General features: G+C 33.3%; 2 protein-coding genes across 2 annotated transcripts in view; one reads left to right on the top strand and one right to left on the bottom strand.

The window, feature by feature from the left end:
* Window positions 1-156: 156 nt before the first annotated feature.
* LOC132730917 (probable E3 ubiquitin-protein ligase HECTD4) overlaps window positions 157-25,044 on the top strand; it is a gene marked incomplete at its 5' end in the record, with an annotated part of 44,325 nt that continues 19,437 nt past the window's right edge. The window contains 16 exon segments of the mRNA XM_060716999.1: window positions 157-365; window positions 1,922-2,036; window positions 3,656-3,734; window positions 4,331-4,521; window positions 5,087-5,228; window positions 6,012-6,182; window positions 6,813-6,977; window positions 16,713-17,001; window positions 17,252-17,352; window positions 18,315-18,476; window positions 19,172-19,320; window positions 20,285-20,525; window positions 21,094-21,361; window positions 21,911-22,180; window positions 23,390-23,655; window positions 23,982-24,142. Coding sequence (XP_060572982.1) covers window positions 157-365; window positions 1,922-2,036; window positions 3,656-3,734; window positions 4,331-4,521; window positions 5,087-5,228; window positions 6,012-6,182; window positions 6,813-6,977; window positions 16,713-17,001; window positions 17,252-17,352; window positions 18,315-18,476; window positions 19,172-19,320; window positions 20,285-20,525; window positions 21,094-21,361; window positions 21,911-22,180; window positions 23,390-23,655; window positions 23,982-24,142 — 2,979 coding nt within the window.
* LOC132730918 (uncharacterized) lies at window positions 8,819-11,892 on the bottom strand. The gene is made up of 2 exons (XM_060717000.1): window positions 11,431-11,892; window positions 8,819-10,210 (listed from the first exon to the last, which is right to left on the bottom strand). The coding sequence occupies exons 1-2, from the start codon at window positions 11,583-11,585 to the stop codon at window positions 9,241-9,243; spliced, it is 1,125 nt and encodes a 374-aa protein (XP_060572983.1). The 5' UTR covers window positions 11,586-11,892; the 3' UTR covers window positions 8,819-9,240.

Raw genomic sequence — 25,044 nt, 5'->3', positions numbered from 1 at the left:
AAAAGGTAATCCGCATAATTTACCTTCCAAAATCAAGGCTGTATACAAATCACGTGAACTTCGTGCCAAAAATAAAATAATTATTTGCTATCGAAATAATTCGTCTTATTATAAATATTTTTTTTCTACAGTAAAAAGTTTAATAATTAATTTCAGACCATCTCCAAAGCTGGTGTTGATCATTCTACAACTTTGTCGGGTAGCTTTACCATTAATGGATGCCTTAGACTGTGAGCAGGTACAATTACCAAACTGGGGACACAGTCTAGTGTCTAGTCATTGGAGTACGACCAAACCTATCTCAGATCCGCCGGCTAAAATTGTCTCTCTGCTTTTAGCTAGACTTGGTGACTTTTTGGTTCCAGGTAAGAAAATATATTCAAAGTTTAAGCATATATTTAGCTTTATAAAACTTGTACATTGTACTGTACGATTTTTGTTTAAGTAAAATTACGCTCCTTTTTTCACTGTCATGTTGAGTTGAATAGGTAATTTATTTCAAGAGATACAGGATAATAATGGTGATTGATCAATAATAATTGATAATGTAAAAAGTTTAGGATAAAATATAAAAATTATCCTTAATTATAAATAAAGACTGCCCCACTCTTTTTGTGTCGCCTCTACGGAGTAGTGGCGAAATATAGGGATCACTTCTCCGTCGTCCATCTGTCTGTCACAAAACTTGTCCGGACTACTCCTCATAAACTACTGGTGCAATTTCATCCAAACTTTACAGGAATGATCAGTACCAAGTCTAGTTGTGCATATTGTCAGCATTTTCAGGTTCAATGATTTTTGCCAAGAGTTATGGCCCTTTAATAATTTTTATTTTTAAAGTTTGTCCGGTCTACTTCTCTTATACCACTTATGCAATTTCAATGAAACTTTACAGGATTGATCTGTAGCTCAAGTCCTTGCACATAATATTGCACGGGTTTTCCGGTTGAATGATTTTTGGCCGAGTTATGGCCCTTTGATAAAAAGGTGTATTTTTCTGTGTGTTGCTAGATACACAAAAGCTTGTCCGGACTACTCCTCATAAACTACTGATGCAATTTCATCCAAACTTTACAGGAATGATCAGTACCAAGTCTAGTTGTGCACTGTCCATCTGTCTGTCTGTCACAAAACTTGTCCCAACATGAAATTGGCCATCATGAGGCGACACATGTGATCACTGATCGCTCTTGTTTATAACTGAATGTCACTGATACATTCTAAATGATTTCTCTAGGTCACATGTATTATTGAAACAATTCTTTTGCACAGTAAAATAGATAGTTGAATACAATTATGGCAAAATGTACCGTTATTTTGTCTTTTACCTGTGCACTCGCCATTTACTCTTGGTTGGGCCATAATGTGACTTGTAACTTTACAGGACCACACACTGGGAATAGCTTAACTCTAACTACACTTAATATTATGAATGGATTAGTCCATCTTTCAGTCTAGAAAAACCATTTTTTCATTTTTATGGAAAATTCCAAAATATGTATTGACTGAAAAGAGTGAACAGTGTGGCATTAGCTTATTTCTTTCCTATTGGCATAGCTTTTTTAAGGTCAATTTTAATGAATACGCAGATTAAATGACAAGAATCGCTTACTCTTTTTTTTTTGCTGGGTAGTTAGCAAGACAAGAACCCGGATGAAATTACTTTTTACCTCCTTGCAGAATGCCCGAAGAGATAAAACTCTTGTAACGACTTATATTTACTGCCGGGACAGTAAAAGAAACATGAAACAGCAGAGCTATGATGTGCTTAAAACAAGATTTGGAATACGAAAAAATTCTTGATAATCCTCGTAGTGAACAGTGTAAGAACAAGTACAATTTGCTTATCAATTTATGATTGTTTTTTTTATAATCCAGGTGATGTGGAACTGTTGCAATAGACAACGTGCTATTGATGCAGATATTAACAAGATAAAGGACCAGGTGCTGAAGTTGCCATCAGAATGGCCGTTGTCCGTCTTTGTGCACAAGCGTGATGACCAGTTTTCACATGAAGTCATACAGCCTTTACTGAGGTAATTGTATAAATACTGTGTGTGCTTGTATACATTTATTTATTCCTGAAATAAATTATGGGGAGCACATTTAAGAAGTCCGGAAGTGATTTTACTTTTTGGAAGATAGATTCTGATACAGAAGTGTTTGGTTTTCTGAACAAACAAAATGTAAACCACTATAACAAAAAACCTTGGTCTTTACCCCTAAACCTTCTCGATTTCTTGAATGGACTTTTTTCGTCTTCCTTTTCTTTGAATTGTCTATTATCAAGTTTGGGGATATTATCATGAAAATTTAATGTTAGCAAAACTGCATGGATGATGTTAAATTGATGTAAGCTCTATTTTTAAGACTGTGATATATTTTAAGTATACTTGTTTTTTCACAGTTGTATAATTTACATGTAATATTAATTTGTTTACAGTTTTATGTACCACCACACAATGAAGACCACTTTGGTCCAGTCCCGATGGTGGTCTTAATTGATGGTTTTTAACCAGGTTTTCCGAAGGAAAAAACTGGTTATTAGATTGAGGTATGTCGGCGGGCGGATGGGCGGACGGGCGGGCGGGCGGGCGTAAACAATTTCTTCTGTGCGCAACTCCTCCTACATTTTCAACGGATTTTGACCAAAAAAAAACTTTCACAGAAGCTTTGTCATCAAGTGACCTGGCGCATTTGTCGGGGTTTTTGTGATTGGATAATATTTGACCTAATTATGGCCCTTTGTTTTTTTTCCTTATATAGAATATATAGTGAATAATTTCTTCTGTGCCCAACTATTCCTACATTTCTCAATGGATTTGACCAAACTTTCACAGAGGCTTTGTCATCAAGTGCCCTGGCGCATATTGTCGGGTTTTGTGATTAGATAATATTTGACCTAATTATGGCCCTTTGTTTTTTTTTCCCAATATAGGATATATAGTGAACAATTTTCTGTGCGCAACTCCTCCTACATTTCTCAATGGAATTTGACCAAACTTTCACAGAGGCTTTGTCATCAAGTGCCTTATAGCATATTGTCAGGGTTTTGTGATTGTATAATATTTGACCTTATTATGGCCCTTTGTTTTTTTTCCTTATACAGATTATATAGTGAACAATTTTTACCATGCACAACTTCTCCTACATTTCTCAACAGATTTTGACCAAACTTTCACAGAAGCTTTGTTATCAAGTGCCCTGGCGCACATTATTGGGGTTTTGTGATTGGATAATATTTGACCTAATTATGGCCCTTTGTTATTTTTCCTTATACAGAATATATAGTGAAAAAATTCTTCTGTGCTGAACTCTTACATTTCTCAACGGATTTTGTTCAAACTTTCACAGTAGCTTTGTCATCCAGAACCCTGGCGCATATTGTCGAGGTTTTGTGATTGAATAATTTTTTATTTAATTATGGCCCTTTGTTTTTTTCCTTATACAGAAGAACACTTCCTCTGTGGCAATTCCTCCTACATTATTCATGTTTTACATTGCACATAGTTACATTGTTTGTTGCTTGTATTTGTATTTCAAATACAACATATTTATCTACAATGGTGATAATTGAAAACCTGGTTTCATGGCATTGCCATGTTTCTTGTTACTGTATATAAATGCTTCAGTGTGTTTGTGTATGTATTTTTAGTTCTGACAGCCGACCATTTAAGCTTGGTCCTGGTTCTAATGTTGATAAAGTTGTGAGACTGGACAGGGAAATGACAAAGGTAGGTTTTTATAATTGGATTGTTAAAGGTATATTTAGATGTAATAAAAATTGATTTTACCTTGGTAGTTTCATTGAAGCTAAATAGCAGCAAAAGTGGGAAGACTTACTATTAGTATTAAACAAAAACAATATTCTGTAAATTTATGTTTATACCTATAGATGACACTCAATCTTGAATCAAATTTAAAGCTTATTGAACAATTCGCATTTTGCTTTTTAGACCTAAACATCATTGGTGTCATATAAGAAAACATGGTTGTGAGACTAGTAGGGTCAGGCCCTGTTTTTTGGGGGGGGGTTTCTTTGTACTAATTTAAAGCGCTGTGCAAAGCAATTTATCCTCTTGACTAGGCTACCTGTACCTCTTTTCACTACACCAAACATCCATTTAAATTAGACAACTTAAATCCAAAGTCTTTTGTGGGATTTGAACCCACAGACAGACAAGCAAGTGGTTTGAATATAACAATCTTAACCACTCCGCCACAGACTCCCTTAGACCTATTCTACCACTCTGTTTGTTTGATCTGTGGAACTCTGATGAGATTTATAGTCATGGTCCACTTATTTTACCTAAATTTTTCTCTTAAACAGAGTAACAAAGCCGAGGTTGTGACAGAGGATGCCCTATCTGCTCTTAGGAAGGCTGCGAAATGGGCTCAGATGGGGTTGGTTGTATCGACGGGTGCCCCTGTAGACTCTTCTCCCACAGAAGTGACCTCAGGAGACAAAAAGAAAACAGATAAAGAAGTTATATGTAAAGATAAAAATGCTGAGCTTGCAAGGTATTGTAGTTACTGTACTTGGGAACTGTTTATTGTGTAGAATATATTACAAGTTTTATGGACCGCTTGGTTAAGTATCGTTATTCTCTCCAGGAAGTGACTGAAATTATGTTATTACAGAACCATATAGATCATCTAGTGCAAATTCACACCAATACAGTGAATTAAATAAACAATTGTGATACTGCAAAATTATGATGGTCACTAATTTTTGTGTGTTTTTTTGTGTTTTTTTTTGCGGATATATCAATCCACAAATCTAATAACCAATGAATATGTAGAAAAAAAAAAAAAAAAAAAATCATGCCAATGGATTTAAGTGAATTCACGGTACTTTAAAAATTGTTTGGAAAACCAAATTGTTATGTGAAAATAAGTGAATTAAATTCCTGCGGTTATTGAAGTTAAGATACACTTTGATACGATTATGAACCAATCTTTACTTAAGTTTTGTGAAATTTAGCAAATTTAGTGATGAGTTTTATTTATCAAATTCATCTGAATGCCTAGCTTTTCATTCATACATTTCTATGTGTGTTTCTATAAAACTTGTTACTATTTATAGGACTGACCCTGTGCGACCTTTTATTAGTGGTCATGTAGCCAACAGTATGGCAGCTGAAGTGATTGAACTATTACATGGACTGTTAAACAGTACTAACCATCACACAGCCTCGGAGAAATCCTGGTCAGATGCTGTTCAACGGGTGAGAACAATCTTTATAATGATAGTTGTTGGTCTGATACTTAAATATTACATATATTGTCACCTTAGTGCAATAATGGGTTAAGTCCTTCTAAATTTAATAGGAGTTAACCAGTTTTTGCACAAAGGTGATGATATGTAAAGTAAAAGATATGTTACAGTTTTAATCAGTACCAAGGACATCTACGTAAATACCCATGCTGCTTTCGCGATTTCTGAAAGGCATGCTAAATGGTAGAGTTACATTTAAAGTATGTCAGTGAAAAGGTGATTTTTTTTTCTACTGTAAACAGTTTTAATTTAGATATGTGATGACTAAAATATAATATTCATGTAGCTTTATAAAGAAATTCAATGAACATGTTAAGTAATATGATATTATGCTGGCTGAATATAATTTTATTCAACTTATTGAATAATATAGTACACTCATTCAATATCCTCTATATATTACTATGTTGTATGTTTTGATTAGAATTATTGGACTGCGAAAATTATTGTGAGAATAAATGGTAGAATATTTCTTTATTAGATCTCTAACCAATGCAATGACTGGTTAACTAGTTACAATTCCCATTTTTCTAGTATTTACCAATGTAATGACTGGTTAACCAGTTGCATTTCCCATTTTTCATGTGTTAACCAATGCAATGACTGGTTAACCAGTTACATTTCCAATTTTTTCAGGTGTAACCAATGCAATGACTGGTTAACCAGTTACATTTCCCATTTTACAGCTGTTAATGTAATGACTGGTAAACTAGTTACAATACCCATTTTTCAGGTGTTAACCAATGCAATGACTGGTTTACCAGTTTTGTTGAACTCAATAGACAGTCTAAGTTCTCCTCGATGTCACAGTCACCAGTTGATGTCAATGGCGCGACAAGTTAATGCAGCTCTGTGTGCATTAGGTGGTTTCCAAGAAATGATAAAGCCAGGCTGCAAAGTAGAGGTGAGTGTTTTACTTTCCTGAAAAAAAAACCCACCTATAGTCCTGTTTGTTCACATGATTCACAGCATCTGAAAGTTACAAAGTACAAGTTGCAATGTGCATGTGCTTTAAATGTACTTAATGGTCTTTTATCAAGGTCTATTTATTAGTGAATATTCATTTGAATTGGATTTGTAACTGAAAAAGTTTGTTACGACCACTGACAAAGAAATAAATGCTACTCAGCACTGTAGGTTAGAATCCTGACATGGATGCTGATTTCTTTCATGTGTAGATTATATTTGCCTTCTAGATGGAAGGTCAGTGGGTCTACTGAGGTGCCTTGTGGGTGCCTGAACTATTATTATAATTATAGAGGTACATCAGTGGTCTTGTCCATCTTTAGAAGAGGAGAGTTGTTATTTGATGTTAACAGTATCTTTGTGACTTCAAAGTAAACTATAAATGAAATTAAGTCTGTTATTGTGGTTGTACCCTCTATTTATAGTGCTATTTATTGACACCTTGCAGGTCTAGTTATAGTGCGTAAATTGAGACCTTGCTCATCTTTTTATAGTGCTTAAAATTGAGACCTTGCTGGTCTATTTATAGTGCTTTTGATTGACATTTTGCTGGTATATTTATGTTTAGGTAACTGGTGAGGTGGAGAACTCCACGGGAATAGTGGTCAGTATGTCCCAGCAGACTGGAATGGTCTCTATTGAGTTAGATCCAGACCCTGAGGGTACATATTCCCCGAGGTACTCTGACACTGTCCAGGTGCCATTTAGTAGAGTACAGCCATGTAGAAATAGAGTAAGTAATTTTCATGCACCCGCCATTTTTATGGCGGGGGGGCATATAGTGTTATCCTGTTCGATCATTCTGTCATTCCGTCATCATCAGTTTCTGTTCATTATCTTAGTAACAGTTGCACACATTCAACTCAATTTTGACATATTGATATATCATGAGAAAGTACAGGACAAGTTCGAATTCGGTCATGGTTAGATGATTTTTGCCTTTAACTTTGAAAAAAAAGGAAATTTTCTGTTCCCTTTCATTATCTTCCCAACAGTTTTACATATTCAACTCAAATTAAACATATGGATATGTCATAAGAATGCATTGGTCAATTTCAAATTAAGTCATGGTTTGATGATAGCTGACAGAGTTATCCCTCTTGAACTTTGAAAAAAAAATCAGAAATTTTTAGTTTCCGTTCATTGTCTCCCCAATGGTTGTACACATAATGACATTCAACAAAAATTTGACATATTAAGATACATCTTAGGAATAAGCAGTGAAAGTTTGAATTTGGTCGTGGTTCAATGATTTTGGACAAAGTTATCTCTCTTGAATGTTGGAAAAAATTTGAATTTTCAGTTTCAGCACTCATACTTTTGTGGAAATTTATGTAGCCATTTTTTGGCTACAAATATGCAATTTACAAAAGGTTAACACTGAATAGTTTCAGTGCCTTGAACTTTGTATAAAAATGGTTTGTGTTAACATTTTTATGATTTTATAGTTTTAAGGGCTTTGAACTTAAAATGAAAAAAAATATTTGTGCAAACAAATTTGGAACTAAATATTATAACATCTGAAATCTTGGCTGCATGCGGGGGCATCCATGGCGTGACACATTTCTAGTTTTATCAAGTTTGCTCAAATTAATATTATTTGCCCCATTTAAAGGACTGCTTGAGCTGAAAATAGAAAAAATCAAGTAGTGTGAGTTGATCTGCTTTACTTACCAGATGAACAGTAACAATGAACTTGGGGCATTTGTGAAAGGTTCCTATCATTTTTACTTTGAAGAAAAAAACATTCAGTGTCTGGAAACTTTATAACTAGAGAGGAAAGTTGAAATTAAGCTGAACTTGTCTTTCTACAAGTTTATTTGAAAAATTTATTTCTATCATCACTGAAAAACAGTTGTTTCTGGTGAGCGATTCAGGGCCATCATGTCTTTCTTGTATGAACTTCTAGGTATATAGGCAATGGCTAAAGAGGATTTATCAATAGACTTTTATTTTATTCATGCACAGAAGTATAAAAAAAGCCATTAAATGAAAATGAATATTACACTAGTGTAACCACAATTTAACATGACATCATCAGTGTTCAAGTTTACGGCTGAAACATATTAATTAGCAAGTGCTCCCTTAGTTTTGGGCCAACCTATCAACGGTATCCGCCAACATCGGCGGTCGCTGTCGTCAATATGTTTTAACATAAGAGACTATTCCATTGCTATGCAGGAAAATGTTACCTTTAAAAAGGTAATATACATGTACACATGGAAATTATGTGCAAAGATATAAAAGTATTGAAATAAACCCTTATCCATTGCTTAATTTAGTATTAGATATGAAATAGATGTAAGTAATCAGCAGTCTCTTTTCCACATTTTTTCAAGACTGGAGACCATTGAAGACTGTAGACTGTCGATTTGCAGGCTCTTCAACATAACAAATTTAACATGACTGTAAATGTTTTATTAAGTACTTCAATATTATTCAAGAGCACCAGCTGTCAAATTATAGGTAAAGCACACAAATTTGATTATTTGATGAAGTTATGCAAACATTGACATTTTTGTAATTGAGGACTCAGATTCCCTTTTGAATTTGGATTGAACAGATCTTTTTGCACTTAAAGTTCCAGGTACTCGGTAGGGGAAATAGCTAACTCTGAACATTGTGTTATTCAAACATCAAAATAGGCTAAATTTTAGCATTGTACTTTATGTGCATCAATAAAAAAGAATGACTTTTTTACTGTATACCATTCTTATTTTGGGTATGTAATAAATAAAAATTAATCAATTGTATTAAGCTTGCCAAATACTTGCGTGATATTACTTTTTCATATTGTTCAAATAATTTGGAAGTTTTTCTTGTAATATATCAAAAAAAACAATAAAACCAGGTGCATTCAAAAATGGGAAAGCCAAAAGACATTATTACCTTTAATAAATAAAACATGTTATTCTCCTTGCATATATTTTGAGAGTAAGGCATATTTTCAAAAAAAACATGTTTATTTTTGTTTTGTGAATCATTTGTTTTACTGATTAGATGTCATATACTTCAATGTTGTCATCAAAAATTCTACTTATAAACATCTTTGTCATGTTTTGATTACAACAGAATGAGATAATTCCCCCTTTTCCACTAACAGCTTTTATAACCTCTCCTATCAGCTCACCATCACATGTGAACTGTAAAACATTATTGGAGTTACTTCCAGATACCAACACACTTCCTGCGCCAGTGAGATAACAACATGTAGTCACCTTTAATTTTTGTTCATCACTGAATGATGTAATAATCTGACCATTGTTGTCCAGTACTATCAGTTCATCATCATCGTTACCAACATAAATCCTAGTAGCATCTTTATTGACAGCTAAACTGCATATTGCAGAGGGCACCTTATCTCCTGATTGATCTTTACTGAAATGATTAAGTTTCCTACCTGACAATGTATACACGTATATTGATGTGTATAAATCTGAAATATATAAATTATTTTTTGCATATGCAAGATAGACACATGGAAAATCAGTGTTAATCTTGTTTGTTGTTTTCATTTTGCTTTCTAGAGAAATAAAATGTACTTCCTTTTGTGATTGAAGAGTTACTGCTACTTGGGTGTTACTGATCATACACACTTGCCATGGCATTCCAGGTAGATCACAGTAGTCTGTGACAGTATAGTTATAATTGTGTAACCGTTTAAGCTTCCTGTTGTTGTTATCTGCTAGAATAATTGTACCATCTTCCATATAGCAGGCACTGGTGATATAACAACGGTCTTTATCAGACTTAACTTGAACATTATATGATTGATTTCCTTTAATCTGAAATAAAATGTCAGCAGTCTTTGTAGGTATCTGTGATAGTGTGCCTAGGGCCTTCTTTTGTCCCGACTGTCTGAGAATTGTTCTGTCTCCTGCTGTACTTTTTATATTGGCATGCTTGTTGGCAACATTTGCAGCATCCAAACTAAATTCTGGTTCGTAGACTGTATCCTTACATAATCTGAAAAATAAGTTCAGACAGTTTATGGGGCTATGAGGAGATGGTTGATAATAAACTCAGAGCAATAGACTGATGAGGTACATATTTGCATACTTATTCAATTAATTTTACAAATTACGCAATTTTTTTTTTTTAAATGCATATCAAAACCCATTTAAAAGAAATAAGACACGCAATTGCCTTAATGATCCACGGGTATTGTCATTATCATCAGGCAAAAATAACCAGTTGTTCACTTGTAGTTTTTAACAATAGTTATATGCATGCTATCCAAATATTCCAAAATGTAATTCAGGGCTTACTAATAGAAAATCTCCGGTCTTCGACTGTCCCCGATATTGAAATACACAATGTACTGCCGATGTTAAATCAATTATGCAAGAGACCGTTAATTTATATAATAATTTACTCAGGTTAAGTAATAGAAAGAGAACCGAAACACGAGGCTATCTGATTTGTACGAGGGGGCGTAGCCCCCCGAGTATAAATCAGATTGCCGAGTGTTTTGGTGTTCTTTCTCTTTTGTATCATAGTCAAACATAAAAACACGTTCCCTGCTGTCACAATATGAAACCCCGGGAAAAAAGTAACCAATGAACAGGCATCTGAATATGATATTTCTGTCGCTTTCCCTTTCTCTTCCGTCACAATATGTAAACCCCAGCAAAAATGAACCAATCAATGGGAACGCTCTGGAGTGCGGGTAGCTAATACCCGCACTCCAGTTAACGCACTGTACATGTATATGTATACGATTTAACTCTGACACATTTTCAACAGAAAGGTCTCCAAACTATGATACAACAGTCTTTTAACATACCAGCAGAGACAGTTATTTTAACGAAGTTGTTTAAATGTTCTGGACAAATTGTTTTATGTGCAATGTTCCGGAATTTAGACAAAAAACTGGCATATTGGCACATTCGGTCGATCGCTTAGAATGATTATAAAAAACCATGAAAGTCATATATTCAGAATTAAATACCCAATCAATTTTAAAATCATAGGGTAACAGGTTTTAGAATACCCAATTAAATGGAGCCAATACCCAACTCCACATGAAACAATGGAGTAATAGCCAATTCATTTTCAAACTTTATCTATTGCTCTGATAATATTTACTGTTATATATTGAAAATAGAATGTTATGTTAAGTGCCTTACTAAACACTCCATATACTTTTTACTTAAAAATATCTTTGTTTAAATACTATAGTTTACCTATGATCAACTGCTATACATGTTGAACAGCCAACACTATCGTGGTTCTGACAGTACATATCAATGTCTTTATGACTCTGTCTGTCACTAATATCTGCTGCAGATGCCCTCGGCAGATCTTTACTGGTTCTTGACTTAACTTGAGATTTATCCATCGTGGTTTATAATACATCAAATATTTCATCCGAGAGAATATCTGTATCACTTTGTTGACCAGTAGCCATTTTGTCTTTTTCCCAACTAGGTTTTTTAGTTGATCTATTTACATTGTAAAATCGATAAAAGTGTCTCTTTTTCGTTCCCAGGTATTTTAGATTTTAAACATTGATAAACTCTATAATCATGATAACTGTAAGCCTTAAGTATCTTCTACATTGTACTCCTGGGAAAATATCAATATATCTACATAATATTTTTTTGCATTGATATACAATGTAAATCCTCTCGTTTTGCTAAATAACGTCAAAATGATTTGACCTACTTTGGTGCCTTTATACCTCTTTGCACACAGTCTAACTAAAAATGATCTATTTTAAAGTTTATTGATATTCAATACTTAATTGTTAAACTTTAAGGTATATAAAGACTATTTACATATGGCTGGTTTAACGTTATGGTACAGAAATCAATATAACCCGGTAGAAATATCTACTCTTAGATGATCAAATGATAAAAAAAAAAAAATAATATCTAGTCAAAGCAAGTGGTGAACATTTCTGTATTAGTCCTTTGTTGTTGTATTTCGGACACATTCAAAAATGAGCTGGTTTAATATTGTAAGTTTGAATATATAGAAATCAACTCCAGTTTCAATTTAAAAATGTATTTATTTTATTTGAAAAATATACAACCTTTTGACTCAAAAGTCTTCATCAGGTATACTTTGTTTACAGGGGGGGAAAAAAAAAAAATATATATATATATATATATATATATATATATATATATATATATATATATATATATATATATATATATATGTAATTTTAAAATTATATATTTGTCAGAATTAAATTCATTGGCTTTGATTGGTGATGAGTATTTTTTGCAATTTTAAATAGGATTTATGTGTCAGTGTTTGTCCATTGAGAGTTCTAATTAGACCTCTGTGATTATCAAAGGAAGACTCATATGTATACTAAGGAAAGAGTACAAAATCACCTTTTTAAATTCAGATTTTAGAAATAATGCTAGATAAAATCTATAAGTACATGTTATTTTATTTTACCTGTTGAAAATACATAGTATACTGGTTTCCTAGCAGTTTCCAATACAAAATGTCACCCTTTTTAGCTCACCTCAGCTAACTAATAGGTTGAGCTTTTAGGATTGTTGAAAGTCCGTTGTCCGTCCACATTTGTTCGTTAACACTCGTGGTCACATTTTTGCCTCAATCATTATCAAACTTGGTCAGGATGCTTGTCTAGGTAACTGCAGAGTTATGCCCCTTTCACTTTGAAAATAATAAGAAATTTTCAGTTCCGTTCATAATATCTCGCCAAAGGTCATAATTACACATTCAACTCAAATTTGACATATGGATACGACAAAGGAATGTGCAGGTCAATTCAAATTTGGTCATGGTTCAATGATTTTTGGCAGAGTTATGCCCCTTAAACTTTGAAAAAGTTGGAAATTTTCAGTTCCCATTCATTATCTCCCCAACAGTTGTACATATTCAACTCAAATTTATGATATGGATATTTCATAGGAATGCACTGGTCAATTTCGAATTTGGTCATGGTTTGATAAAAGCTGACCTTGAACTTTGAAAGAAATCAGAAATTTTTAGTTTCTGTTCATTATCTCCCCTATCAGGTTGTACATATTCAACTCAAATTTGACATATAGATACATCTTAGGAATAAGCAATTTAGGTTTGAATTTGGTCATGGTTCAAAGTTATCTCTCTTAAATGTTGGAAAAATTTTGAATTTTCAGTTTTAGCACTCATACTTTTGTGGAAATTTATGTAGCCATTATTTTGGCTACATTAATATGCAATATGCAATTTACAAAAGGTTAACACTGAATAGTTTCAGTGCCTTGAACTTTGTATAAAAATGGTTTGTGTTAACATTGAATAGTTTTAAGGGCTTTAACTTAAAATGAAAAAAATAGTTTGTGCAAACAAATTTGGAACTAAATATTATAACATCTGAAATTTTGGCATTCTTGGCGTGACAACACATTTCTAGTCTTTGGCACTGGTGTTATAATAAAACCTCTGGTGCCCATTTGTGCATATGACCTATACTGTGTTGGTGCAACATAAAACCCAACTTAATAAAATAAACTAAAAATTGGTATGGAAGGTCGGTGGTTCTGATTGGCTGCCTGAAATAATGCACAAAGGTGCATCTAAGGTCTTTCTCTATTAGAAGAGTTGGAAAGTAATTATATGACCTTGACAATGTAGGTATGGCAAAACTGTGTGAGAATATGTATGCAGTGCTGAGTCAGACTTAAAGCATGCAATTACAAATGATAAACACTGTTGAACACTATGTGTCTGATTTAAGAATTATGTTGTTATAAAAAAAGTCAGTTTCTTAATGCAAATTTAAACCAGTCCTTTTCTCTGATTTTTATGATAAGTATGTCAGCCCCATATTTTGTATGCTAATGAAACTTTATTTGGAATAATAACCTTATTTAGGTTTTTCTTAAACAAAATTTTTTATTAGTTCCATTAAAACTCTGCTAAAATAAATGAGACATTATGCAAATAGGCAACTAACTTACTAAAATGTGAAATTTAAACTCCGTTCCTTTTTAGCTCGACTATTCGCAGAATAATCGAGCTAATGCAGTCACCCATTTGTCGGCGTCGGCGTCCCTGGTGGTTAAGTTTTTGTATGTAAGCTGGTATCTCCATAACTACTGAAGGGAATGGATTGAAACTTCACACACTTGTTCTCTGTGATTATCTAAGATGATTGGCACAAGTCCCATAACTCTAATTTGCTTTTTTTCATAATTATGCCCCTTTTTCGACTTAGAAATTCTTGGTTAAGTTTTTGTATGTAAGCTGGTATCTCCATAACTACTGAAGGGAATGGATTGAAACTTCACACACTTGTTCTCTGTGATTATCTAAGATGATTGGCACAAGTCCCATAACTCTGATTTGCTTTTTTACATAATTATGCCCCTTTTTCGACTTAGAAATTCTTGGTTAAGTTTTTGTATGTAAGCTGGTATCTCCATAACTACTGAAGGGAATGGATTGAAACTTCACACACTTGTTCTCTGTGATTATCTAAGATGATTGACACAAGTCCCATAACTCTGATTTGCTTTTTTACATAATTATGCCCCTTTTTCGACTTAGAAATTCTTGGTTAAGTTTTTGCGTGTAAGCTGGTATCTCCATAACTACTGAAGGGAATGGATTGAAACTTCTCACACTTGTTCTCTGTGATTATCTAAGATGATGGGCACAAGTCCCATAACTCTGATTTGCTTTTTAACATAATTATGCCCCTTTTTTGACTTAGAAATTCTTGGTTAAGTTTTTGCGTGTAAGCTGGTATCTCCATAACTACTGAAGGGAATGGATTGAAACTTCACACACTTGTTCTCTGTGATTATCTTAGATGATTGGTACAAGTCCCATAACTCTGATTTGCTTTTTAGCTCACCTGTCACAAAGTGACAGGGTGAGCTTTTGTGATCGCTTTTCGTCCGGCGTCCGTCGTCCGTCGTCCGTCCGTCGTCCGTCGTCCGTAAACTTTTACTTTAAATGACATCTCCTCATAAACCACAAGGCCAATTTCATCCAAACTTCACAGGAATGTTCCTTTGGTGGTCACCTTTAAAAATTGTTCAAAGAATTTAATTCCATGCAGAACTCTGGTTACCATGGCAACCGAAAGAAAAAACTTTAAAAATCTTCTTTTAAAAAACCATAAGAGCTAGAGCTTAGATATTTGGCATGAAACATCTTCTAGTGAGTGTCTACCAAGTTTGTTCAAATAAAAGCCCTGGGGTCAAAATTGGCCCCGCCCCGGGGGGGTCATTGATTTTCCCTATATGCATATAGTAAAAACTTTAAAAATCTTCTTTTAAAGAACTCAAAGAGATATGGCTAAGATATTGAGCATCAAACATGTTCTAATAGGTGTCTACCAAGTTTGTTCAAAGAAAAGCCCTGGGGTCAAAATTGGCCCCGCCCCAGGGGGTCATTGATTTTCCCTATATGCATATAGTAAAAACTTAAAAAATCTTCTTTTAAAGAACCAAAAGAGTTAGAGCTAAGATATTTAGCATGAAACATGTTCTAATAAGTGTCTACCAAGTTTGTTCAAATAAAAGCCCTGGGGTCAAAATTGGCCCCGCCCCGGGGGTCATTGATTTTCCTTATATGTGTATAGCAAAAACTTAAAAAATCTTTTTTGAAAAAACCCAAATAGCTAGAGTTAAGATATTAAGCATGAAACATCTTTGAGTGTGTGTCTACAAAGTTTGTTCAAATAAAAGACCTTGGGTCAAAATTGGCCCCGCCCCGGGGTCATTGAATTTCCTTATATGTGTATAGCAAAAACTTAAAATCTTCTTTGAAAAAACCCAAATAGCTAGAGTTTAGATATTAAGCATGAAACATATTCTAGTAAGTGTTTACAAAGTTTGTTCAAATAAAAACCCTGGGGTCATAACTGGCCCGGCCCCAGGGTTGTCATTGTTTTTAACTATATGTGTATAGTAAAAACTTAAAAAAAATCTTCTTTTAAATAGCCCAATGAGCTAGAGCTTAGATGTTTAGCATGAAACATCTTCTTATGGGCGTCTACCAAGTTTGTGCAAATAAAAGCCCTTTGGTTAAATTGGCCCTGCAACGTTTGGGGGGGGGTGGGGGTTGGGGGGGCCTATATACAGGTGAGCGACCTCAGGGCCATCATGGCCCTCTTGTTTGCATAATTATGCCCCTTTTTCGACTCATGAATTCTTGGTTAAGTTTTTGCATGTAAGCTTGTCTCTCCATAACTACTGAAGGGAATGTATTGAAACTTGAAGAGTTTGTACCTTTTCGAACAATTTTATGTATTCATATAGGTAAGCATTATTATACTCAATGAAACACCCTTGTGACAAATTTTCGAATAGTCGAGCGTTACTGTCCTCCGACAGTTCTTGTTAAAAAATGTCAAGATGTTAAAAGAATGAAGAGAAGAATTCTATATAAATGGAATTCTCCGGAAGGTTGGCCCCCAATCCTGCTTAGTACACTACTTTTGGATGATTTTTATTCAATTGTAAGCAAATAACTTCCTTTATTACAGATGTTCAGTAGTAGACAACTGTCAATGACTGATGCCATAGTAACAGCCATGCAAGCCATCTTGTTACCACATGATGACAACATCTCATCTTTGCAACAAGTCCTCCCATTGGCTGATGATGGAAATAGCATGTCCAATCAGATCTGTCGTGTTGTAGCTGAGTTGGAAACCAGAGCTTGTACTGTGCTAGCACTGTATTTACAAGATATAGATTTCACCAAGGAGTTTATACAGCACTGTGGGTCCACCATTGATATGCTCAAAACACTAGCCAAAGACTGCAGTACTGGTAAGATTTGCTTTTTTTGCCTTTTTGATATTTAAACCCTTTAAACTTTAAATGGACTGTTCTAATTTTCAAAGAAGCATAAATCTATTACATAAATTCAGGTAGTTAAGTGCTTGAAAAACAGCATATGACCTATAACATAGTCTTAGTGGCATAAAGTCTCTCAAAAACAATAGAAATAAATGGTTAAAGGAATACAAACGAGAGGAAAACAAAATAATCAATTGTTCTTTTTTGTTGTACTATTCAGGTGTTAGAAAACCAGTGCTAGAATCCCACTGTGAGAGATTGAGGACACTGTACAGAGATTGTGCCAAACCTCCACCTCCTCCAAGTAAAGTTGATAACAGGGTATGTATAGATTTAATTTAAACCACAAAAAAGTTATATTTAAATCTTACTCATTTGTAGAAAGTATCCGTTTGTTTTCTGTGAATACACACTGTATTTTTTTTAAGATGTCACAATGAAAGTAAAAATAAATAGAGGATATTCAAGATACTGCCACTCATTTAATATATTTATTTTTACTACCACTCAATGAAAATAAATCCTGTATTTATAGAAAATGATTTTTCTGTTATTTATATACATTTTTCTCTTTTTGACATTACAATTTGAAAGACTTTCCCATAAATTTGTGTACTGGCAGAATTTAAAAGAAAATAGTCAGTGAAAATATGTTTAAATGCAGTGAAAAATAAAATTTTTACAGTGAATATACAGAAAATGATAATACACATTTTATTTCATCAATATTTCATTGACAAGTAGATAATAAATGAAAATTCTCAATTTGAAGAGAGATATTCTGTATATTAACTGAAAAACAAACACATTTTTTTTATCTTATATTCCATTGCAACTAGTCTATAGTTTTTCTTTTAAACAAGCCAGACATTCCTAAAAAGCATAAAGACTAAAATTGGGGACCAAATAAGGCTTGTTATTTTGAGCTTATTCATAACCTTGTGCATATCTTTATATGTCACCCATTCTTTTTCACTAAATCTTCCAATGTATAGACTGTAAACCTCATTCAGATTCAAACAGTGTGATATGACTTATATCTCATTGATATTTTGTCAATATCTCAACTGATATTTTGTCATTATCTCACTGATATTTTATCAATATCTCAACTGATATTTTGTCAATATCACACTGATATTTTGTCAATATCTCAACTGATATTTGTCATTATCTCATTTATATTTTGTCAATATCTCAACTGATATTTTGTCAATATCTCAACTCATCGAAATATAGCACTTCATTATATTTTGTTATAAATCTCATTATATCCTCTACAGAACAAGGAAATGACCTGGGACACCAGCCGTAACTTTCCACCGGTGAGAGCGTGTTTGTTCTCTCATAATCTTACAGGAGTTACCTTCCTTGGTGACCCGAGTGCCGGCAGTGGATTGCCTAGGGGAACTTTGGTCTATGCTAATATACCTATACCTTTACAGGTCTGTATATCTCAAGCTTATAAGATAGTCTTATACATGTATATGAATTTAAAACAAATGAAAATTGTGTCAATGACTTTTTCATTGCTTAAGTAAGTTGTTTAAGTGGTTTGTGTTGTTAAGAAAATCTCAATTAAACTGTAGGTGGAATATTCAATTCAGTTGAATAGTAGCTTGAGTATGTGAATGTTAGTTTTAAGTACAGGATAAAGAAATCAGGATATAAAAGTCTCTGTAAATACACAAGTTTGAGTGCTTTACTATTACCAAACCAATTAACTTGCCTTTCTGAAAACAAACATCTAGCAATATTTCTTGGTTGTGTTTCATTGAAAGTTCTAAGTCTTAAATATGTCTTCAGACCAAAACTGAGACAATTTTTGTTTCAAAGAAATTGTCCTACCTTATGAATAGCGATGCAAATTAACAATTACAAATTGCTGATTGAACGGCATGCCATTGTACTTTGTAACTTCTCTCAGGAGAATAAAATAAATAGAAGTCTGAAACTTTTACATAAGATGAAAATATTTATTGAAACGGTCTTCAGTTAAGTCTATAAATTGTCATAAGTTCTAGAACTTAGAATACACTTAGGACTTTCTATGAAACGCAGCCCGGATCTATAGCTTGTGTGGAAATTATTTGATTGAGACATTATGAGGCTTAAATGCTGTTGTGGTACAATATTTCAGGCACCATCATTTTACTGGGAGCTGGAAATATGTTCATTTGGAGACAGTCAGGATGAGAGTTCTGCGTACGTCTCATTTGGTTTTGCCCCACCTGCTGAGAAGAAGGATGGAGCCTGGACAAATCCCATAGGAACCTGTCTCTTTCTGAAGTAAGTCTGCAGGTGCATTTTATAAATGTAAAGGTTGTACAAATACACCTGCGGTAACTGTTTAAGTGGTTAAGTGAGTGACACCGAAAAATTGGTGAATTTGGAGAAATGACGAAAATTGCTAAAATTTTCTCTAGCATAAATATCAACCAACCTATCATTAAATTCTTCTTTTCCAAGATTGGCTAATATTTCTCCACATGAAATGTCTGGAAGTTAAAATTTGCTAACTTTTTGACACACGGAAATATTTGTTTATACAGTTCATTTGAAAGTGAAACTTTGTGGGGAAAGAAAGCTTGATAATTTGCATGATTGTCAGCAATGCTATTATTAGACAAATACTTAACCATCTAAATTTGCATAATGGATTTGTCCTGTTCTGAAATTGAAACTGTTTATTGATGGCTTAAGGAATCTGTAATTTAAAATATTATGGTGAGTTAAACAGCCAAAACTGTAGACTAGGCCGTCAGATATCTGATTTGACTTACTGTTCTTATGATAATTATAAAATAAAATGTAAATTCTTGACATCTTTGACTTGTAACTATTGGATGTGGGCAAAACGGTAAATTGATTTTGATGCCCCTGTAGAGTTAGTCAAACTGCATGGATTTGCAGTCCAACCAGACAAAACCTTATTATTGAAAACCCTTCTTCTTGACAATGAACAATTCCAAATGGAATGCAGGACATGTTCCTTATACAAATTTTTAAAGGATTAGTTATGTAATCACAGATGAACATTCAGGACTATTTTTGAATTCCAGGATTTGGATACCCCTGAAAGCCTTCTTTTCTATTTAAAATACTAATGAAAATAATGCTAATTTCAGGGTTTTCAATTATTTTTGGACATTTAACTTTCCTCACTGTGTATATAATTTTAGGTAGTATTTATTTTGTAAATCATATAAACTTTATTTGTACATCGGCAAAAATTGATTTCTGATATTTTCAGTAATGGTAAGGCAGTCCATTACAATGGAGCCAGTTTACTACAGTGGCGCAGTGTTAGACTGGACTGCTTGGTCGGTGTGGGGGATATAGCTGGTATTGGCTGGGAGAGAACCAGCGACTCTCCAGTACAAGGCGAAACTCCTAAAGGCAAGGTGTACTTCACCTTTAATGGGAGGAAACTTCAGCCATGGATAGAAGATGTGGCAGGTGCCATGTATCCTGTGGTTCATATACAGAAAAAGGTATGATAAAATATTTTTAGTTTTGTTTTAGCTTTAAAAATATTGAGTTTCTGGATTTTCATTTTGTTACTTTTTATGCCTTCTAAATGGTTGATGAAATGATAAAATAAACTGATCATGGTGTAAAGATCTCTGAAACTAGTCAAGTACTTTCAAGTTTCACACATACATGCTTGCTCCATCATGGGGTGTCCCAAGTTACATAACTGGCTATAGGATTTTAGGACTGTTTCTCCTGGACAAAAGTTTTGTATTTTAGTACGCCTTTAAGAAACTTTAATATTAAATGTCTTTTAACATTTTAAGTTTACATATAACTTGTTTAATTGATTTTTGAATAAATGAATGTATTCAGAATTCATACAAACCAAATGCTAGACCAAATTCTTTAACTGGGTGTAGGTCTTTGAAGTCACAATTTGTCATTATTAGCAATTTTAGTTATTTTTTTGTTAGGTAGCAAAGGTTTATGTATTAATATAACTCTTTTTCTTAATCAGCATTCTGATTAAATCAAGTATCACAATACAGGAATCATTTTATGGAAAGGAATATATTCTTATTTCAGTCAACAAGAGTGAAGGCCAATTTTGGTGCAAGGCCGTATGCATTTGCCGAAGGTCAACAACACCGAGAGGCGGCTGACGAAGCTGATGATCTGACACGAGAAATAAGAGAAAGTTTCGGTCATTTACCATTCCACTCTACGTCGGACAGTGACAGTGATGGTGCAGTTTCGGCCCCTTCTACACCCAGTAACCTTAGCGAGATTAATGAACTTAATCTAACTGCTGGACCATCGTGTAAAACTGTACCAATTCCAAAGCCTCTTAAAGGTAAAAATTGTGTTAAACATATTTTATTTGACATAATACAAGATTAGATTTTACAGTGTTGGGCCAAAGTAAATCACAATCAAATAAATAAGGATAAAACTTTACATTACATATACAGTCAAAACTAGATTGTACAATAAAAGGGTTAGACTGGAAGCATCCTAATGCTTATTGAAGTCATTTCCAAATGTATAGTAAGTACTAGTACAAGATAAGGCACATTGTTTCATCATTGATTGACGAAAAAGGTTAAATGTATTGGTTTTTGTTTTCTGTATAGTAGTTTGAAATAAGAAGACGGAGTCATGTCAAAATATTTTAGTGTAAATTAAGTATTGTATAGAAAATTGTATAGTCAAGATAAGAAATTGAATTGAAAATTTGTCTTCAAGATAGCAACATAATGATTTAAAAGATAAAAGTCAACATGAAATTAACCTATTTAAAAAAATAATGCTGTTTGAAAGTAAAAAAAAATCAAGTTGTATGATTCAGTTTTTTTTTTGAATTAGATTACAATCATAGAAATGTTTGATCTTTTTGTTGTAGAATACAACCCAGATAACTGTCGCTTCTACAAGTTGTTCCACTCCTATGATAGTATGATAACAACTGGGCCAGACCCAAAGGCTCAACTCCCGGCCCAGGACACACTCTCAGACGAAGAGTCCAATGAGGATGAATCTAACAACGAGGACCATCATGCATTGTTAGTGAAGGCGTGGGAACAGAAAGTTTTCCCAGTGATCCGAAGGAGGTTTAGGAATGAGGCTGAGAGGAAAGATGGTTTAGAACAGATAAAGGGGGCATTGCAAATAGGTAAATAATTGATGGCTGTGTAGGAGGCATATACATTGTTTCACTGTCACATTGTGTGACCGTAGAATGACAAACTTTGAAGTGTCATGGTATTGTTTCCTATGGACACATTTCTTGTTACTGTTTATAATAAAATCTTTGAACATCTTTAGCATGTCTGTTTAAAGAAAAGTAGCGGTGTGGTCTAGTGGTTAACGCATCAGGGTAGTAATCTAAGGATTGCTGACCGCGTGGTTCAAACTCTGTCAGGGAAAATTCTTTGTTTCCTTGACGAGAAACTTTACATTCTTGTTGGTTCCCGGAACAGATTTAAGATGCTTATAGCTTCCAACACAATCTAACTTAAATTAAATGTATATAAACTATAAGGAAACAGGAGAGCTATTGTACTTACCCCAATGCTTGCATCAGCATCTCACTTTGGTTAGTATTTGCGTGCGAGTTGGTATCTCAAAAATTACTGAAGGGAATAGGTTGAAACTTCACACTTCTCACATTTGTGATTTTTGCACAAGTTCCATAACTCTTAGTTACATAGGTATGTCCCTTTTCCTTCTGTCAAGCACTAGCTGAGAATAGTTGAGCATACTGTCTTATGTACAGTGCTTTGTTTATAGGTAGTTAAAAGCTGCAGGAGAATGTCGTTGTAGAAATAATATGATATATTTTTGTTAGTCCTGCAGGTTCAGCTCCAACTTTTGAATCAAACTATTAATAAGGAGCCATAATAGTCCTTCAAAACTCTATTATATTTATACATATTCATGATACAATGTATGCTTAAGCATAACATAGATATTTCAGTATTGTACAGAATTTTGGAAGATGTATATTAAGAAAATAGAAGATTTTTCTATAAATACAAGAATTATTTTCATCAAGTGGTATGAAAATAAATATTTCTTGAATGACGGTAGCCACAAGTGAAATTTGATAATTTTCATGCCACAAGATGAAAGTAAATCTTGTAGTTACAGAAAAAAAACCTTAATTTACTGTTTTTTCTATAAATTTTGTTTATTGGTTGAATTTAGAAGTAGTCTGGAAAGACACCATTGAAAATATGGAAAATATTTTTCACTGCATTGAAAAATAAAATTTTACAGTGAAAATACAAAAATTGAAATATATGCATTTTATTTCATCAATATTTTATCAATATTCCATTTACAAGTATATAATAAATATTATTATTAATATTTAATGTAGGTATGACGTTCATTGCTCGACAGACGGTTGAATTCTTGTATGAAGAAAATGGTGGCATGCCACGTGACCTTCACCTTCCAACAATTGATGACATAAAGGAAGATCTTGCCAAATTTACGATCGACCGTGTCAGAAAGGGTACCACTGTTGTGATCAGGGGCTCCACGGGTAGCAGTGCTAGCGGAGCCACAGTGCTACCAAAGTTTGCTGTTCGATCCATGTTAAAAACATTCGGACTCACTGGAACTGTACTTGATGTAGAAAATGTAAGATAACGATAAAGTTTCAGTTTTGATCCTTTTGAAATATGGAACTTGTTTATTATAATAGAACAAAGCAAAATCAAATCCTAGTATATGATTTAATCAAATGATTGTGTGTAAAGATCTGTGAAACTAGTTAATCAGATACTATTAAGTTCCACACATACATGCTTGCAGCATCATGCATGAAGGGCCACCTAAGGTCTGAAGTCACCATATGACCTTTACAATGTCAGTGCGATAAAAAATCCACAAAATAAATAACAAAATCAACTACATGACAGCTACCAGTTTTAAATATTTAATCAACTTTACCATTTATTTTTCAGTCTAACGAGCTAGTCCAGGTTGAGACTTACCTGAGAAGTGAAGGTGTGTTAGTCAGATACTGGTACCCATTGAACATGCTTGAACGACCACCACAGGGTATGAGAAAATCTACAATAACCGGCGGCCAGATACTTGACACCAGCAACGTCAATATACATAAGTATGCATTAAAAATATCTTACACCATGAATTTGAATATGTTTTCCAATGTATACATGTAGTCACTGATCTGTTATATACAAATGAAATATGCTTAGTTATATAAATGAAATATGCTAAGTTATACAAATGAAGTATGCTTAGTAATACAAACGAAATATGTTTAGTAATACAAATGAAATATGTTTAATTATACAAATGAAATATGCTTAGGTATACAAATGAAATATGCTTAGTAATACAAATGAAATATGCTTAGTTATACAAATGAAATATGCTTAGGTATACAAATGAAATATGCTTAGTTATACAAATGAAATATGCTTAGGTATACAAATGAAATATGCTTAGTAAAACAAATGAAATATGCTTAGTTATACAAATGAAATATGCTTAGGTATACAAATGAAATATGCTTAGTTATATAAATGAAATATGCTAAGTTATACAAATGAAGTATGCTTAGTAATACAAATGAAATATGTTTAGTAATGCAAATGAAATATGTTTAGTTATACAAATAAAATATGCTTAGGTATACAAATGAAATATGCTTAGTAATACAAATGAAATATGCTTAGTTATACAAATGAAATATGCTTAGTTATACAAATGAAATATGCTTAGGTATACAAATGAAATATGCTTAGGTATACAAATGAAATATGCTTAGTTATACAAATGAAATATGCTTAGGTATACAAATGAAATATGCTAATGAAATATGCTTAGTTATACAAATGAAATATGCTTAGGTATACAAATGAAATATGCTTAGGTATACAAATGAAATATGCTTAGTTATACAAATGAAATATGCTTAGGTATACAAATGAAATATGCTTAGGTATACAAATGAAATATGCTTAGTACATGTAAAAAGTATTAGAAGGAAGAGTTTTA

The sequence above is a fragment of the Ruditapes philippinarum genome, unplaced genomic scaffold (assembly GCF_026571515.1).
Source record: "Ruditapes philippinarum isolate M1 unplaced genomic scaffold, ASM2657151v2 ctg6173_1_1_1_1, whole genome shotgun sequence".
NCBI classification, from domain to species: domain Eukaryota; kingdom Metazoa; phylum Mollusca; class Bivalvia; order Venerida; family Veneridae; genus Ruditapes; species Ruditapes philippinarum.
The sequence above is the reverse complement of the archived record's forward strand: the minus strand, read 5'-3'. Positions and strand labels throughout refer to the sequence as shown.

Excerpts from the sequence above, each read along its gene's own strand:
- LOC132730918 (XM_060717000.1), bottom strand. The coding sequence starts at position 11,585 with ATGGATAAATCTCAAGTTAAGTCAAGAACCAGTAAAGATCTGCCGAGG. Across the intron at positions 10,211-11,430 it reads TGTATAGCAGTTGATCATAG|ATTATGTAAGGATACAGTCT; the intron begins GTAAACTATAGT and ends CTTATTTTTCAG.